This window comes from Ascaphus truei, chromosome 2, assembly GCF_040206685.1.
Source record: "Ascaphus truei isolate aAscTru1 chromosome 2, aAscTru1.hap1, whole genome shotgun sequence".
NCBI classification, from domain to species: Eukaryota; Metazoa; Chordata; class Amphibia; order Anura; family Ascaphidae; genus Ascaphus; species Ascaphus truei.
Genome location: NC_134484.1, coordinates 58,701,775 through 58,720,809, shown reverse-complemented (window position 1 = coordinate 58,720,809; position 19,035 = coordinate 58,701,775). Strand labels below are relative to the sequence as shown.

Below are 19,035 nucleotides of genomic sequence, written 5' to 3'. Positions count from 1 at the left end.
CCCAACATTTCTGTCGCTGAAAATATTGCAATTATTTGTTCACTTTGGCTCTACATGGGAGCATCTTTGTCTTTTCTAATACTCTCTTGCATTCATATTACTAGCAGAACCATGCATGTTCTAAACCCTTTTTGAAGGATTAAATATTTTAATATAATTGACCGTATTTGCAAATTGGATAGTTTATTTTGGGCTGGAATAAGAATAAAATGCTGCTTTTTTTTTTGGTTCAGTAGATGATCCTTGTCTTGCATTATGTTTTCACTTGTAAATACGTTAAACTGCATTGGATACAATTACATGTGCCTTTTACATTTCACAGTGGCCAAATTGTAATGTAAATATTTTCCTTTTAAAGATATATATGTCCATAGAAACATTTTTATACTTAAGTTTGGGCTGCAATATTACAATCATTTGATGTTGTTTACAGTTGCCACACGGGGCCTATTTTTCTGTGCATGAAGCTGCAATCCCGTCCAAATAACATTTTGTTTTATTAATTTACCGCATTGGAACTGTAGGGCCCTCTGGAGCTGACCTGCCTGTTTTTAGTGGGGAGGCGGGGGGGCACTTCCCGGTCCCTGAGATACTTGCCGGTTGAGTTATTGGTATTCATTCCTTAATATGAAGCCGAAACCGATGCCGGGGTTACTGTGATCCACTTGTGAGACTAGCCTTGTATTGCTCCTAAAACATTGCAACAGTCAACATGAGCTTTGGTCAAGTAAACATGAATTGCAGCACAGTGGGTTTTTTTTTTGTAGTGCAAGTTGTTGAAGGGTTCATTAATATACTGTTTTTTTTTTTTTTTTACTTATTTGAAGATTTATTTAGCTCTGAACATGTTGTACCATTCTTCCGTTCTTAAACAACAAATACCCATTTTAGCTTGTATGAAACTCTGGTGGGACTAAATACTAGTCAATTTCTACTTAGAAAATGACTTTAAAAATAGTTTGTCGTTTTCCCTGGACACTATTAACAATCACATAGCACACATAGTAACTCAATATACACATAATCATTTTAAATCCCTTTCAAGAGAAATTGAATGTTCTCAGGAGTATGTTCTTTAATCAAATATAAACCTACTCTCATTTCCACAATTTCACTCAGAAATAAGTACACGGTTTGTTTCCTTTAAAAGGTGCAATCCCATGTAGTTGGCCAAAAATACAGCTTTTGTTATCCATTTAACAATCTAATTGGCTTCCTAAAACAAATGTAGCTGTGCTAAAAGCAAAGACATGTCTTCTTTCGTTTCTCTGGACTTTAATAAAAACAATACATTTCCCGGGGGGGGGGGGGGAGTGCTGTATCAATAAAGTGTTTTTTCTACCCTTATCCCACCCTGTCCATATAGAGAGCACCAATAAATATAAGCGAAGGGATGCTAGGCTTTTATTTATTTTTGTGTCTATTTTTTCAGTGCTAAAAAGTAATACTGCACTTATTATGTTAAGGTTTGTATGAATTAAGACTTCATACATATGATTCTGCATTTGTTGTAACCATTATGATTAAATATAATTTAGTATAATATTAAGGAAAATAATACATTTTAATAACCTAGATCAGTGGTTTTCAACCTTCCTTTTTTTGTTAAGTAACTCTAGAATTATAATGTGACATTCTGGGGAGCCTCCGCCCCCTCTTTTCCCACCCCCTCTTTCCCCACCCCCTCCCGTTCCTCTTGCTCTCCCGTCTGTCCCTCAAAACCCCTTCCCCTCTCACTCTCCCAGTACCTCACACAATCCCCCCTCTCTTCCCCCCTCCCCTCTTACACACACACACACACCTTCCATGCTATGCTGCTCCAATCCGCAGCGCCCTCCTCTGGTCAGACCCGACGCCGACCGGAGAAGGGAGGTGAATGTCAGGGAACCACCGTCACACCACTGCTCAAGTGCCGCCGGGCCTGGGACAGTTGTCCCAGCTCTCTCTACCCTCCCGCCCCCTCTTCCCCCCACACTTTGTTGGCTACGGAACCCTTGAGGGTATGCCCGCAGAACCCTGGTTAAAAATCACTGACTTAGATAATGAAACATACCCTGCCATGTAAAATTGTTGGGTTGATAGATCGCAATCTAAACTATTAATGCACAGGTTGAGGAATTTTTAGATTGGTAAGTAGGTGCACACAAGCGCAGGTTACAGGTCCTGTGTGCCAAGGTTGCGCCAAAACCGTTATGTGGGACACTTGGTACATAGGTCCAAGTGACATCAAACAAAAGGGAGTCGCAAGATGTAATCAAACCCACGCCTCAACTCACCATGTTCATAAGCTAATTTTTATACTAAAAATACTTCCAGATGTCGGGTTTGGATTACATTTGCATTAGTCACCCTGGCCTAGTGTAACCCCTTTAACATGTCACTAATATACTTTTAGTCTTAGAGGAATTGTCCCTTTAAAACTACTTCTGAGAAGATTGCTAACCACAGAACACTACTGCATGTGATATTTAAGGCCAGTGAAGTGACTCACTGTTCGGATGCAACTCACAGTGTACGATTTTCTTAACATACAGTATGCAGATTTTGTTGGCAACCTTTAAATAAGTAAATGACTCCCCTGAGTTTTTTTTTTTTTTTTTTTAAATTGACACCATAGTAGATTATCTGGTCATCCTTTTTTTTAATTTCAATGTTTACATGAATTTTCATGTTTAGGACACACCTTTGAAAATAGAAATGATGTACCAAGAAATGATTCGAGGTTTGTAATGGTTTTAAATTGGCACAAGCATTCTTAGAATATTTGTGTGTCTATGGCACTTCGTATTCTCTGCATGGACAAGCACTCCATAAAGTGCATAGTGCATTTTGGGTCCGGAAATGCATAAATATACTAAACACAGTACGCTATTGATAACATGTTTGAATTGCTGAAATGTAGCCATGCAATGAGGAAAAATAATTGTACATCGTACAAAGCTGCTATCATTATTGCAGTTCAGCAAACGTAAGAGCAGTGTCTTGATTTTTCTTTCCCTCACTGTAAGCAGATTACATATGTTTAATTGCTGCAGACTGAAACAAATTTTTGAAAAATTGTAGTTTCTGTGCTTTTCTGTTATCACTAGCAATTGTGCATCGGTAATTTTGTTTATCCGTGTAATAACAAAATGTCAGTGTCATTTGTCTTTGACTACTCATAGAGAGATTGTTATGGATATAGCTCTGAAAGTAATACAAACAATAATAACCATGGAAGGCCCTGGGCATGCATTACTGGCATGTGGTGTCCTTGTAACTTCAAGTTACTATCACTCTTATTACTAATGGTATTTAATAAAACTTAGTTGAAAGCAAAATTGGCGGTTTCAGAATTTGCCCTAAAAGCCAACCTGGTGTGTTAAGAGTGGGAAGTTCAAGGTGAAATGTTGGTATTTTTCCACGTGTGCATAAAAAGCTTGGTGTTCGATTTGTGTTTTTTTTATTTATTTTTTTTCAGGCCAGGATTAATTTTCAAACAAGCACTTTTACATAGTTGCATATTAGATGAAGTTGAAAAAAGACACACGGTATGTCCAAGTTCCAGCTATGCTAAATTTAGCCGATGAAGATAGGACGATTTCAAAGCCTGAATAATAATTGCGCTATATTATCTATTTATACATATATTTTCAGCATGTTAATAGTTCAAATAAGCAATATACAGTAGTATTCAGTTAGAAATTATATTGGGGTAGTTGGTTAAACAATACAATATAAATCATCAGTTTTAAAGATTAGGAACACAGTTAATCCCATAGTTAGTGACAGAACAAGGGAGTTTTGTATATCAAAGTAAATATAGTGCTAAATGAAGAAATGTTGATTGATTTAAGGATATTTGGCTGACCTTGAAAAATACAAGTAATAGCTATGTTAAGACTGGTTAAGATAAGTATGAAAGATTGTACCTGGATGTATAAAATCCAGAGTCCATTTAACATCAACTAAGCTAAAGATTCTCCACTCTGAGTAAATTCATTATTTTCACTCTAAGTACAGTCTAAAACCTGAAACCTGCCTAAAAACCTGATGTACCTGACAGAAATGATGCTGTAAAAGATGTTTTCTATTTGTCTCTGAATAAATTGAGAAAGAACAGGACTGTGGACTATTGGATATATCACGGACAGGTGGGACATTTATTTGCACCCATCTAATTAAGCAAATTTTCAGACGACATATACTTATCCTATATTTGAATTAACAGTATTTTAATCCAGAGGAAGGCAAGTAAACCGCCCCCTCTCCCCCCCCCCCACCCCCAGTGAAACATCATCCAATGATGTCTCATAAGGGGAAGCATAAATTCCTTCCTGACACCAATATTGGCAATCAGATTTCTCCCTGGATCAACATCCTTCCCCATTTTTACTTATTTGGTATATCCATGTATACCTTCCCTTTCTAAAAAGATATGAAAACATTTTTCTTCTTAGATGTTTATTGTATCTGCACTCTTTTTTTATATCTGAAACATTTATAGTATTTTGGTGTTTTCTCTGAGTGCTGCATATATGAATGGCATTTAAAAAAATACATATTTAGGCATGGAAAGCGAATCGTCATCTATTTTACGTTTACCCTGCTATTAACGTTGTTATTCTTACTATATAACTTTACCTCGTTTTGTGATGTGGTGGACTATCCCCAAGTGAATCTATTATTTTTATTTATTTTTGTACTTGGGGCAACATGGATTTGAAGTGGTTTGATCTGCATTTGCACACACAAAATGGAATGGTTGATGGCACATCTAACCCATCTGTTGCTTCCCTTATGCACAGATTAAGAGCTCCTCTGCATCCTAATTTTTCATTTGCAGTCATTTAAAAAGTCGACAAGGAAAACATGTTTAGGCCCACCCCTTGGCTTTTGAGTTGGGTTAAGATCTGTCTGCAAAGTGAAGCACATCTGAAGTGGGGTGTGGAATCTGTATTAAAAGATGTCTGTCTATAAATAATTCTTAAGCCAAATCTTATTAATTTAAACCCCGGGTAAAGAGGTATAAAAGAAGAAATTGACTAGTTGACGACAATTATGTTGCGATTTTTCTTTTGAGATTTTTATGTACACTACAGCGCTGCGCAAACTTTTTCAGCTGCAGCCCCCTTGGAGCCGCAGCGTTTGCGCAGTACCTCCCCCGAAGGCACGGCTTCAAATGACATTGCGGGTCACGTGACCCCACCGCATCATTTGACGCTGCGTTACCATGGTGCCGCGTGACGTCACATGACCTGCTGCGTCATTTCACGCCGCGTTGCCATGACGTCGCTTAAGACCCGGCTGCCAGTAGGTAAGTGAGGTTACAGAGGCCTCACGCCTTCCCCGGCATTACATTAAATGCTCTGGAACAGCCCGCGCCCCCCATGCAAATTCTCCCACCCCCCCGTTTACGCACCGCTGCACTAGACCCATACCATACCAATTCACCTGAACTGGAGTTTCATAGAGCAGGCTCTTACCAGTCTTTAGCGTTTGGAACCACAAGTTCAGGAGATGCTTGCAGTATCTGTATTGTCACTTGTAGGGAATAAAATGCCTGCCAGAAATGTCACAGTAGGCTTTCTGTGCAAAATATCTGAGTTGTGTCCTGTCCAGTACAGACTAGTTCTTGATGATGCACCTAAAGTTTAAATACCTACTTGCTTTGGCATGTGAATGTATTTGTCTGTATTATACAACATGAAGTAGTAATTGTTTTTAAGCTAGTGGTACTAGTAACTGTATTTGGTATAACATGGTCTTTCATGGACGTTTACTTTAAGCACAGTGTCAAGAATGCTAATCTAAATACATGAAATTTTGTTACATTCTGGTATATAGCACATTTTTTCTTATAAATATTGTCTCAGTATTTGTTGTAGGTGTTCCTTTTTGTCTCTCTAAATACTTTCCCTGCCTCTGACTATTTTTCTTAGAGGCAACCCTGGCGGCACTTAAAAATAAAATGTTGGTTTTAATATATGCAGCCTTTGATTACCTTTTTTTATTGAAACTAATTACCTAAGCTACCGATTTTTGATTAGTTCTCCCGTGAGCGATCAGGAAATATCCTGCTTCCCTGGGTTCACTAAATGGATACCTTTCTGTTTCAATCAATCCTGTAATCCAAGCGTTTCCAAACTACAGCCCGGGGGCCACGTCAGGCCCCCCACAAGATTGTATCCGTCCCCCAGCAACTTGAAATATGTTTTTGCTCATTATAGATCATTTCCCAGTGTAAGCACGGCCTCCTTTCTTTGTAATTGTCACATTTCTCTTTTGTTCTGAATCATTTCATGCTGATTACCCCCAAAAGATCCAAATAAAACTTATTAATTCATTTATAAAATATATACAAATGTTAAAAAGATATATATATATATTCATTCCTTTGTCCTGCGAAAATGTGTAGGATATACGATGTGTCACTCGTACTGAAGAGTTTGGAGACCACTGTCAGTGTAAGGGCTGCTCTATAGATGGTGCGCTTGCTACACCGTGCGCACGCACGGCAGTTATAGTTGACTGTGGTTAGTCAGCCTTTCTATAATGGTGCTGTGTGCGTGGAGCTACAACCGCTGTTAGTGTGTGTGTGTGTGTGTGTGTGTGTGTGTGTGTGTGTGTGTGTGTGTACAAATAAAAAAAATAAAAATTATCCAAAATGTTTAAAAAAAATAAAATCATACATACATACATACATACATACATACCGTACCTTCCCGGCAGCATGGACTCTATACATACAAAAAGTGTGCGCCACGTGCACAGGCGCGCACGCCCACAATTACTATATAACAAGCCTAAATCAGCAGCTGCAATGTATTCTTAGATTACCAAGGTAACATTATCTATTGTTGCAGTTTGCAGCTCAAACTGCTGGGATAATTGGCAACAAATTATCACAAACAGGAAAGTGGTTCAAAACTCTTGCACTGTCGGAAGTGTGCTAAAACCTGCTACATAAATCAAAGAATGCCTAGTATATTAAAACTCATAAAAAATGGCATGAAGAGTTGAATAATAAAAAAAAAAGATAGATCTTTAATACTACAGAACAGTTTTATTTAAAAACACACGTAGAATATTGCATGAACTGCTCCTTTAAAATAAGACAAGCTTCAATATAGTTATTCCCCTTTTTTGTTGTATTTCATACACATCTCTTAATGACATTACTGAGTTTGCCTGGTTGTTTATTGTATCTATTTAACAAGATCTTGCCATTTCCCTCGCATAAATTAAGTAACTTCAATGTAACAAAATGACCTTTTGTTCTCTTATTTGTCTTCTTACACACTTGTACTGGCAGATTTGTGGCAAACTGACATAGTTTTGATAGTTCTATCAAAATATTTTTTATACTTTTGAAACCGATACCGTAGGTTGTCATTTTCCAAAATTTTAGGTGTCTTCCAAAGCACCATTTTTTAGGCTTGCATATACCTTGTGTGCCTATGACACTTTTTTGTCAAAAAGATCAGAACGGATAGAAGAACTTCATTCAATTTGAAAGATATGTTAAAGGAAGAATTAGTTCAATGAATTGTTTGGAAAATGTTCTCCCTCAACATGGTGTACTATACAGTATGTGTCCCAACTTTGAGCAGAGCATGGTGCTGCTAGAGCAGGCGATGTTGAATTTGGTGACATTAGGGAGAATGAGCTGTGCAAGCATTTGATTCCAGGTATCATTGCAAGAAGACAGACACATTTGGCAATTCCCAATGTGGAATCTTGTGTTTGAATGCATAAACACATAGCATATCACCAACTACTGTAATTCATTTATTTATTTTTACTAGGCATACAGTGTTCCTGGTATCCATAAGGGGTTCCCTGCAATTTGCAGGTAATTTGAACATGTTGCCAAATACAGAAGAATTTACAATACATCTGATCTTAGATGTGCTATTCGAGAGGGTTGTGGTTCCTTAGGCTGAGTCCCCGCTGGTGCTGAGCTCGCTTGGTGCTTGGCACGCTTACCTTCTATGTGAATCAGCACATCCCCTCTCCCTCTGTGCTCGCGCGCTCATGCGCGTGCACACACGCTCTCCCAAGCGTTCTGCTTGGGGAGACAAGGGAGAGCTACTTTGCTGCTGAGAGCAGGGTCACACGACCCTGCTCTGACAAATGGGAAGTGAGAGGGGGCATGTTCTACTCTCCTGTCACACACACTGACACTGAATTTAGCAGAGAGATGTGGAAAGGGGGGGGGCAAACGGACAGAGGGGGGGGCAAACGGACAGAGGGGGGAGCAAACGGACAGAGGGGGGGGGGCAGGGAAGAGAGCACGGGGGGGCAGGGGAGAGAGAGAGCCCCGATTCAGCCAATGACACACCCCCTCCCCTAATAGCCATGCCCCCCCCCCCCCCCACTCCTGCTCTAAAAATGTTCCAGGACAGCAATCGCTCATGCTTGAAAGCTGGTGACATCACTGCTCTCCAAGCATGAGCGAGCTCAGCGGCAGCGTGGACTCAGCCTTACAATGCATCTTCTCAGATGTGCTATTAGAGAGGGTTGGGGTTCCTCAGAATTTCACAATATAATTAGAGAGTTCCTTGACCAAACAAAGGTTAAAAAACACTGGCATACAGTGATTAGCTGCACCATGGATAAGTGAGCCTATTTAGCTTAATTGCTCATCATCTACATACAGTAATCTTCCTTATAAGTTGCTGACCTAACCGTTTTGCGTGCTCTTTCATCTCTCTCCGCTTCTCATGTCTCAATAATAAGTGTATTTCATTATCTTCTGTTCTTCTTGAAATCCAAACTGCTCCTTCAGAAAGAATCAGGCATGCACTATACAAGTTAATATTAAAAATGCACGACTCACAGAAATGTTTTAAGAGGTTCTTAATTTGATTCTGTGAAGGTGGCAGTTTGTTTCTTATGGGGAATAAAAATCTAGATTTACTTACAGTATGGTAAATTAAAATAACAACAAAAATGTACAAACGGAGCTGAACTTGTGCAGTTACATTTCCTGCCCATACTATGAATGGGCACAGAAAGGATTTACTGTATGTATAGTTAATGTAGATAGTACTCGGGGCTCCTACATATCTTATGTATTGTATGACAAAGATTCTATTATTTGAGCTTTTATTGTACGGGCATGATCCTTCTACAGAGTGCTAACTTTGGAGACCATTTTTCTACTTTTACAAAATATATGCAAGTTACACTTAATGAAAAACCTTTATGCTAGTCCATTAAAAGGAAGTGTAATATAGTGCGCGCACGTGCGCTACCGTGTGCGCGCGTGTCAATTATAATTGGCTGTGTTAGCCAGATGTTTATATACTTGGGATGCACACGGCCGTGAGTGGTGGCGCGGCAGACCAGGGAAAATACAATCAAATTGTATTTTTGCGCTGCTGCCACGCCTTGAACCAAACACTGCGCGGCAGAACGCTGTGACGTCAGTCACGCGCCCTAACCATTCGCTTCACCGCTTGCACCCTAGCAACTAAACGCGCACGCGCAACACTGAAGCTGATCTAGTTCTGTCCTAAGTGTGTGTGTGTGTGTGTGTGTGTGTCTATATTTCTTTTTGAAACTGTTAATTTCATACATATACACATTTGTCCCAACAAAATGCATAAGGTTAGGCAAAATGTAAATATGCAGAATGGCCTAAAGGAGCACTCACGGTCGCAGCTCATGTTGTGCAAAACAGGGCCAAAAATGTGCTGCAGTGACAAGATTCCTCAGCACATTTTTGCTCCTTGCTGCTCCCTCTATGTAGCAGTGTACAGTGTAATATAGACACACACACACACACCCCTTGTAATAAGGCTTTGATAAAGTCTTAGTCTAAAGTTAACATGTACGCATATGTACTGTACTCTTTTTGGAAAATCTACATTAGCTATAACAATTAGATGCTAATATAAAGTAAAGGTAAATTGGTCTTAATGGCAATGTTGATCATTTGGCAGCTTGGTGAATAATAGAATGCACATCCATAGCTAATGTATCACAGTTGTCACAGTAGTTTATATTGGTGTAAAAAAAAAAATCCTTAACGCAGGCAGCTGGATGTCTGTTACACAGAATCTCCAGTTACAGGGAGCAAGCTGTATTACTGGTGAAATAGATGTCTGCCTACCGTGCTGTATTCAGCAGCCTGTGACAATCCTGAAAGGAGGAATATGAATGTAACACGCACCTTTCCTCAATTTCCTTCAGATACCGGACAGAAGAAGACCCTAGAGAAGAAAGATGGGCGACGAATGTCCTTTCAGAAGCCAAAGGGAACTACGGAGTATACAGTAAGCACTGGTTTCACTACTTTCAATGTTGCTCCCTTCTTCATCTTGACGTGAGGTTTGCTTGTCTAATCTGAAAACAATGAGTGCCACTTTCTGGTAATAGATTTAGCTTTTGCTTGCAATTGTTTTCATCTGTTGTGCATGTAATACAATACACTGTAATCATCTATTACTTTGTACCACAAAGAGTACATTTATTGAAGTGTCAATCTTTAATATGGTTGTACACAGAATGAGTGCATGCTAACGAGCAAATTATGAAAATCTACCTTGACCTTGCCTTGATTAAATAACCTTCCATCCTCCTCCTGGTCATTCTCATTGATCGGAAGCTTACAGATTAGAGCTCTCTTTTCCCAGCAGTATCTGAAAATGGAGCCTTTCTGGCTGGTATGTTCTTGAAATGACCCTCAAACCTTGCTGCAGTCAGCCTCTTATTCTGGTTACTATGGGAAACTGAAATGAAAAATTGTATATCTTTGAAAAATAAGTTTTTTGGCAATGTGGCTAAGATTGAATGTCCTTACTGACAGTAACTGTCTAACCTCTAATTTAGAATATAAAATACCTCTCCCTTTTATTTTCACCTTTCCCTCTGTACTGTATGTGTGTGCCTGTTCTTCCCTCTGTCTCTCACTATTTTGTATCTGTCTTTTTCTTACTGGGTCTGTCTGCTTCTCCCTCCCCCCTTTTTGACTCGCAGAACGGACATAGTACAAATTGCACACTACAGTTGTGATTTAGATTACATATGTAGCCAGGCTAAGTGTCTTTGAAGACATTTGGGCCCCGTTTATAGTGCGCAGAACCGCACATGGTGCGAACAACAGGCAGTAGAGCGCGCAATGGCGTGGCAGCATTTTGAGCCGACGACCGGGTCACGTGAGCGGTTAAGCCAATGAGGGCGAACCAGCCTTGTGACATCACCGACACGCCTCCGCCACACTTCCCCGTCGCACGCGTCATCAAACGCAAAGGCCACGGATAGCTCCACCGACAGGCGCGCGCAACACCATTCCCTCCGCGCGCGCACACTAAAGCCGCGATTATAGTGGCCGCTGCAGGCCTTATGACTGCGTGACGTCATTCACGTGGTGCGTGCGCTGAACCTGCACTGTAGGCAGGCAACAGGGGGCGTAGTGGAGGCGTGGCCTGTGACATCACGCGAGTGGTTCTCCATGATTGGCTGAACCTCTTCATGTGACGCTGGTGTCACGTGGCCATCGCATGAGGAGACAAATTCATTTGTCTCTCCAGGATTCTGCCTTGCGGTCGTGTGCACTATGTGCCCCTTCACGAATACAGGTAATTGTTTTGGTGGTGCACGCACCGCCGCGGCTGCTATATTCGCCTTAGGCATGCTACATCTCAAAGTATTGACCTACCGTAGATCCATGGTAGCAGAGACTGTCTCCAGTGCCGCTGACCTTTTTCTTTTTCTTTTTTTTTTTATCCATGGTGCGGAGGATAGCAAGTCTTCCCACGTCTGTATGTTTGTACCTGTCACCAATGATTTGTGCAGTAATCTAGTTGTACATAAAATCAGAATGATGTTTGGCAGTCCTACATTCAGATAAGGCATGAAGCTGGCAAAAATAAAACACATCAATGTCATGTACCGGTATTTATTAAAAATTAAATCACCTTTGCAGTAAAAGTTTTTTTGTTTTTTTACTCATTGATTTTATGTAATGCTAATCTTACCTGATACTGATGGCCTCTTACTGTAACTACTCTATGAACAAAAACAAATGAGTTAGTTGAAAATGTACCTATAGATGAGAATAAAATTGTATAACTCCCAAATATTCCTATGTGAAAAGATAAAGATGATTGTAATATCTTTTGAAGCATTATTTGTTGTTGTTCTTTTTAATCAACTTCTTACTCTACTTGCATGTTATGCTATATATAATACCTCAAAGTTTCACTGGAATTTCTTCATAATATTCTTCAACCACCTACTCTTTAGTCCTGTGGCCTGAAATGACTGCCCTTATTGTATTATTATAATTCCCTTACACGTGTGTGTTTACACAATATCTCCCTCTGTTATAGATTGAGCGCTTCTCACTCACCCAGAGAACACTGAGGGAGAGGATTTTAATTGCAGTGGAAATAGTAAGGCGAGGAGGAGACAGATGAGATGAGATGGGCTGCGGCCAGGCAGGGAACTGGCGCTCGTGCGCTGCACCCTGCTCGGCCGGGTGATTCGTGGCCGGCTAGGTGTGTGCTCGCCTGGGGGTGCGGTCGCGGAGCTGGTTCGCCCTTATTGGGTGAATTGCTCACGTGATGCGCTTGCGAGCGATAAATTCAAATTTGCTTGCTCAGCGCCGAGCAGGCGCTTTCTCACGTTGGCTACACACATTGCCCCAATGTGTTTCATCGCAGTCAGTGTGAGCCCGCCCGCTCAGCGCCATCCTGGACGAGGCCTAGGAGAGGAGGGAGTGCAGTATGCACAGAGAGGAGTAGAAACAATAAGGCAGGGAGTACAATTAGGGGAGAGGAGAGGGGGTGGAGAGACGGCAAAGACAGGAGAGGAGACAGAGCGAGAGAGACAGTGGAGAGCAGTGTGCAAATGGGGAGGAAATATTCTAATCTCCCTCTAGTGATGGCTTATAAAATTGCTTGCAAAAGTGAATAGGTAAATATACTTAAATAGCATTGACAAGGTGAAAACATACAGTTGTGTGAAAAAGAAAGTACACCCTCTTTGAATTCTATGGTTTTACATATCAGGATATAATAACAATCAAGATTAGCATGTCTTAAAATTAGGTAAATACAACCTCAGATGAACAACAACACATGACATATTACACGTGTCATGATTTATTTAACAAAAATAAAGCCAAAATGGAGAAGCCATGTGTGCAAAAATAAATACACCTTATAATTCAATAGCTTGTAGAACCACCTTTAGCAGCAATAAATTGAAGTAATCGTTTTCTGTATGACTTTATCAGTCTCTCACATCGTTGTGGAGGAATTTTGGCCCACTCTTCTTTACAACGTTGCTTCAGTTCATTGAGGTTTGTGGGCATTTGTTTATGCACAGCTCTCTTAAGGTCCAGCCACAGCATTTCAATCGGGTTGAGGTCTGGACTTTGACTGGGCCATTGCAACACCTTGATTCTTTTCTTTTTCAGCCATTCTGTTGTAGATTTGCTGGTGTGCTTGGGATCATTGTCCTGTTGCATGACTCAGTATCGGCCAAGCTTTAGCTGTTGGACAGATGGCCTCACATTTGACTCTAGAATACTTTGATATACAGAGGAGTTCATGGTCGACTCAATGACTGCAAGGTTCCCAGGTACTGTGGCTGCAAACGAAGCCAAATCATCACTCCTCCACCACCGTGCTTGACAGTTGGTATGAGGTGTTTGTGCTAATATGCTGTGTTTGGTTTTCGCAAAACGTGGCGCTGTGCATTATGGCCAAACATCTCCACTTTGGTCTCGTCTGTCCAAAGGACATTGTTCCAGAAGTCTTGTGGTTTGTTCAGATGCAACTTTGCAAACCTAAGCCGTGCTGCCATGTTCTTTTTAGAGAGAAGAGGCTTTCTCTTGGCAGCCCTTCCAAACAAACCATACTTGTTAAGTCTTTTTCTAATTGTACTGTCATGAACTTTAACATTTAACATGCTAAGTGAGGCCTGTAGAGTCTGAGATGTAACTCTTGGTTTTTTTTTCAATTTCTCTGAGCATTGCACGGTCTGACCTTGGGGTGAATTTGCTGGGACGTCCACTCCTGGGAAGATTGGCAACTGTCTTAAATGTTTTCCACTTTTGAATAATCTTTCTCACTGTAGAATAATGGACTTTAAATTGTTTGTAAATGGCCTTATAACCCTTTCCAGGTTGATGGGCAGCAACAATTGCTTCTCTAAGATCATTGCTGATGTCTTTCCTCCTTGGCATTGTGTTAACACTCACTTGAATGCTCCAGACCAGCAAACTGCTAAAACTTCGGCTTTTATAGCGGTGGTCACACTTGCTGATGATCAATTAATCAAGGGCATTTGATTAGCAGCACCTGTCTGCTACTTAGCATCTTAATTCCTATGGAAGCAGTAAGGGTGTACTTAGTTTTTCACACATGGCTTCTCCATTTTGGCTTTATTTTTGTTAAATCGTGACAATGTGTAATATGTCATGTGTTGTTCATCTGAGGTTGTATTTGCCTAATTTCACCATGTCAGCAGGAGGCGCTAGATGGCGAAAGGCAGCCGGCGGGAGCAGCAGGAGAGTATTCATATCCATGTGATCAGCAGGAGAAAATGCCGGCTGCCGTCTGACCCGGAAGTCTTAAGTAAAGTCACTAAAGATTTCCGGGTCGGACCACGGGGGCGCGCTCCTACCCGGCTTTTCTCCTGCTGCTCATATGGATCTGAATACTCTCCTTCTGCCGCCGGCTGCCTTTCGCCATCTAACGCCTCCTGCTGACATGGTGATCGTCTTCTCCCGCCACCAGCTTCTTCCGCTCCAGTCTTGAGTCAGTCCTGCTGCCGCCGTCCACTTAAGCCAGGTAAGTAAGTAAGGGGGGGGGGGGGTGTTAAGAGAGAGAGAGAAGGGAGTGAGAGAAAAACAGGGGCAAAATCGGATTTAAAAAAAAAAAGTGAAGTCACAAATGTCTTCTAATTATTGATTCTTAGTAGCCAAATGATTTGAAGATTGTCTTCCTAACTTCACATGCCTTTCAGCTGTACGGTTATGATCCATCTTTTAGGCCTGAATATATTTTCTAAAGGGGAAGTAACAAACGCTATGCAACATATTTATGGCCTTATTGTACGGTGTGTGTACTTGTGTTGTTATTGTGCAAGTAATCCTATAGGTAGTGTATGCAGTACATTTATGCAATTTAAGGTTAATATTGCGTGTTCTAGGTATCCACTAGCTAATTGTATGTCTAAAATTAGAGCAGCACTGAGAATTAACAAGGAAAATCTTTTTTTTTTTTTTTTTTTTTTTTTTTTAAATAAAGCTGTGTTGGCAAGACTGTGCAAAATCATAACCTTCCTCCCTTCTAGAAAGTTACTTATTAAATTATGGAAGGGTAAAAGCAGTTTTTGAGTTTATTTTCTGTACTCGCTCTGTAGATTTGTCAACATACTGTACATGCTCAAATTATTTCCTCTTTTTAGAATGCTGGAGTGCAGAGAAATTGTATTGAAAGTGTAGAGTTGGTTCTTTGCTGATGACCAACAGTCACAAGACAGTATGGGGACCTTTGTACCTTGGCTTTGCTCTACTTTTACTGTTCACTTTGAGTCTGTGAAGGCGAGTCATTGTAACCAGTAATCTCTCCAGCTACTTTGAACTCCTGAAACAGATAAGCTGTGTTTGTATATTTGTCTTTTTTTGTTCTTTTTTCTAAGTTTTTTATTTTTAGATTCACACTAAAAATATTATACTCTTATTTTAATTTTTTTTGTATGGGTTTTGAGCATTGCTTTTAAAATCTAATGCCATCTATTTTTGTTTATTACAGGTTGAGTCGAGAGATTCTTTAAACAGCATTGCACTGAAATTTGATACAACACCAAATAAACTGGTTCAGTTAAATAAACTGTTTTCCAGAGCTGTTGTTCCCGGACAGGTATTTTTTATTACTTTATTCACTATAGAACATTTATGTGATTGTGCCAGCTAGTCCATTGATTAAGACATTGCTTTTATTTTGTTAAATATGCAAAGATTCCTACAGGTTTGCATGATCTGCAAATACTCAACATATTGCATTATATATTGCTAAATAATGATATAATTATGCTAATAACCCAAATGTGAGTTTTGTTAACCATGACAATCTACAAAATTAAAAATTTTTACTAGTTGTTTATGTGTTTATTGTGTTCACTATTGAACTTTTTTTTTTCCGTACATTGTTATATACTGGTTAATGGTAGAGATATAGTGGGTTCCTATTTTATATACACGTTTATACTGGTGTGTAACTGAATAATGCACATAGACTGCAGCTTCTTTTTACATATTGATAAGTGGTGTAATGGTGCATCACCATAGATAGCTCATTAGTATATTGATAATACCATAAAAGATCCAAGTTCAAGGACATAGAGTATAATCCATAACATCCCAGGGTGAGAACCCAGAGGCCTGGTGGTCCCCCCGCGGGTACCCCAATATAGGTCTCCTAATGGTTGTGTACTACACCCTGGGGAAATAACTCAGTCAGTCCAGCACTTTTTACATATTGGAAAACATTTACAAACATTTACAAACATTTAGAAAAAGCGTACACAAAATGCACACCGTGCAACATTCATGCCTTTGCTGCATACCCATTCAAGAGCATCATAAACTCCCATATTTTAATAGCCCTGGATGGGTTGCTGTTTGTTTGTGTAAATTAATGCAAAACATTAGAACAAGACAGACGTGCACCAAACGAAAGTCAGTGCTGGAGCAGAGGCAGTGCCTACATTTAAGGTCTCAAGGTTACCTTTTTTAGAATGTTAAATTGTTCCCACAAATTCAATGAAGAAACAAATAAGCTATTTTACTAAGGAATGATTAAAAAAAAAAAAGAGCGGAAAAAAGGTCGGTCCCATTTCCTCTCCAGTTTTGTCCACATGCTGACATCAAATCCTTCAGTAGTTTTTTGATGTCAGAAATAATGCAATAATACATGGGTACAACTATAGCGGCTCAGATCACTGCAAACATGTTAAGTAAAAGCCCCTACTGAAATCAATATGTATGTTGTGCCCCGTTTTACTTATTTGTTCTATTGCAATTTGGACTTCTGACTTTATTTTATAAAAACTTGAATATGTTAATCCATGCGAGACTGCAGTTTAAACTTTGATAACTAGTATAACAACTACTGTATAACCTAACTAGTATAACAACTACTGTATAACCTATTTGGATAAGCAGAATTAAACTGTGACATGCCATCACTTTCAAGTACATCAAATATATTATCCATGCATTATTAATTATACATATATACTGTGTTGTTTTTTTAAGCTTTTTTATGTACCTGATCCAGACTACATTTCCAGTGTGGAGAGTTCACCTTCTCTTAGTCCCATAAGTCCTTTGTCACCAACCTCTTCAGAAGTTGAATTTGAGAAAAGTACAGTGAGTATTTCAAAATTCATAAATAATGCTCTGTGGTAACTTTGAATAAAGGAGCTGAATGTATTAGATTTATTATAAAAGAAAAACGTGTGTTTCTTGGCGTAAAATCATAATTGAATTCTAGTTATTTCTGCTGCAACAGGTTAGAATGGAGATATTCATAATAGAGCATAAAATGATGATTATGTATTTGCCTTGGACAAGGTATATCACACTATTTTTTAGCAATACTACTAACTATAATGGCAATAATAATTATAAAAGGAAAAGGTAATGTTGTTTTGTTATAAACTGTAGGATATTCTATGTTTGTGCTGCATATATGTTGGAGTAGCATTTCCTGTGGAGTGCTTATTTTTTCTTTAATGTTTATTTTTGTAGGATGCAGAAGGCCATCACCATAAAGAGTCGACTTCTTCACCTGCTTATACCTCGATTCGTCCGTCCAGAGTGGTGTCCTCCACATCTGAAGAAGAAGAAGCATTTACAGAGAAATTTCTGAAAATTAATTGCAAGTACATCACGGATGGAAAGGTATTCCCATATTTCTACGAGACATCTGATCAGTCCTCAAGGACCACCAACAGGTGGGACCACCAACAGGTATGTTTTAAGGATATCCCTGCCTCAGCACTGGTGACTCAATCAGTGGCTCGGTCAATGACTGAATAGTCAATGACTGATCCACTGATTCTGCCATCTGTGCTGAAGCAGGGATATCTTTAAAACTTGACCTGTTGGTGGTCCTTGAGGACTGGAGTTGTCCACCCCTGGTTTAATGGAATGCCGCTGGATTGCACCTTTGCACATTCCTGATCTAGGCTTTGCTAGAGACATCTGAAAGATGCTCTTGGGGAGCTAGCAATTTTAAGGGAATTTTGTTGAATTCTTCCAGGCATGGACTCATTGTGTGCGCACTTTATAAGAAAAAGCAATTGTTCCTGTAGAGAGCATGAAAAAGCTTGCTATAAGTTGCTATTAACACTTCCGTTAACGGTCATTAAGCACATACTCTAACTGCATCAGGGGCTATTTCCCTTTTGTTTTTATATTGTGTTATGCATTGCATCTTTTTCAAACATTTATACGCAAGGAAACTATTTCCTTTTTGCTAGGCATTGCTTTAGTGTGCGTAGCCAGTCCCAGAAGGGTTAATTGAATGCATCTTAGAGAGGTTTGGCGCATAATCAAAGTGCAGCTATACGGAAGTGACTGGTAATCAGATGTACACATTTCTGCTGAAAATCTTGTCTCCTTTTCTCTTGTGACCGAATGGGCAGAAATCATACATGTAACAAGAAAGCAGTAGTCCTGCTGTTCTGCACTCTATGGGGCCTATTTATTAAACTCTGATCATTCGCATGAACTTGAGTCTTACTGCATTTAGTGCTTATCATATGTCCAAAATGCGTGAGAACAGTTTTTTTTTTTTTTTTACACAATTTTGTGCGGTATGAAATTGATGGGCTATTCATGAAGCTGCGAGTTTGCAGGAAGTTACAGCTAGAAATATATATATATATATATATATATATATATATATATATATATATATATATATACACACACGCAGACACAGACACACACTGTTTGACAAATCTACTCGCCACCTACTCCCGCCCCCAACCCTAGTCCCACCCCAACCCCGCTTTAAAATAAAA

The 19,035-nt window shown here is 39.6% G+C and overlaps 1 protein-coding gene across 5 annotated transcripts in view; it reads left to right on the top strand.

Annotated features, from left to right (window-relative positions):
• OXR1 (oxidation resistance 1) overlaps positions 1–19,035 on the top strand; it is a 629,370-nt gene that overhangs the window by 541,575 nt on the left and 68,760 nt on the right. For all 5 annotated transcript variants that reach the window (XM_075582481.1, XM_075582482.1, XM_075582486.1 and 2 more), the window contains 4 exons: positions 10,180–10,262; positions 15,756–15,863; positions 17,261–17,374; positions 17,756–17,908. In XM_075582481.1, the coding sequence (XP_075438596.1) occupies positions 10,180–10,262; positions 15,756–15,863; positions 17,261–17,374; positions 17,756–17,908 (458 nt within the window). The remainder of the gene's footprint in view (positions 1–10,179; positions 10,263–15,755; positions 15,864–17,260; positions 17,375–17,755; positions 17,909–19,035) is intronic.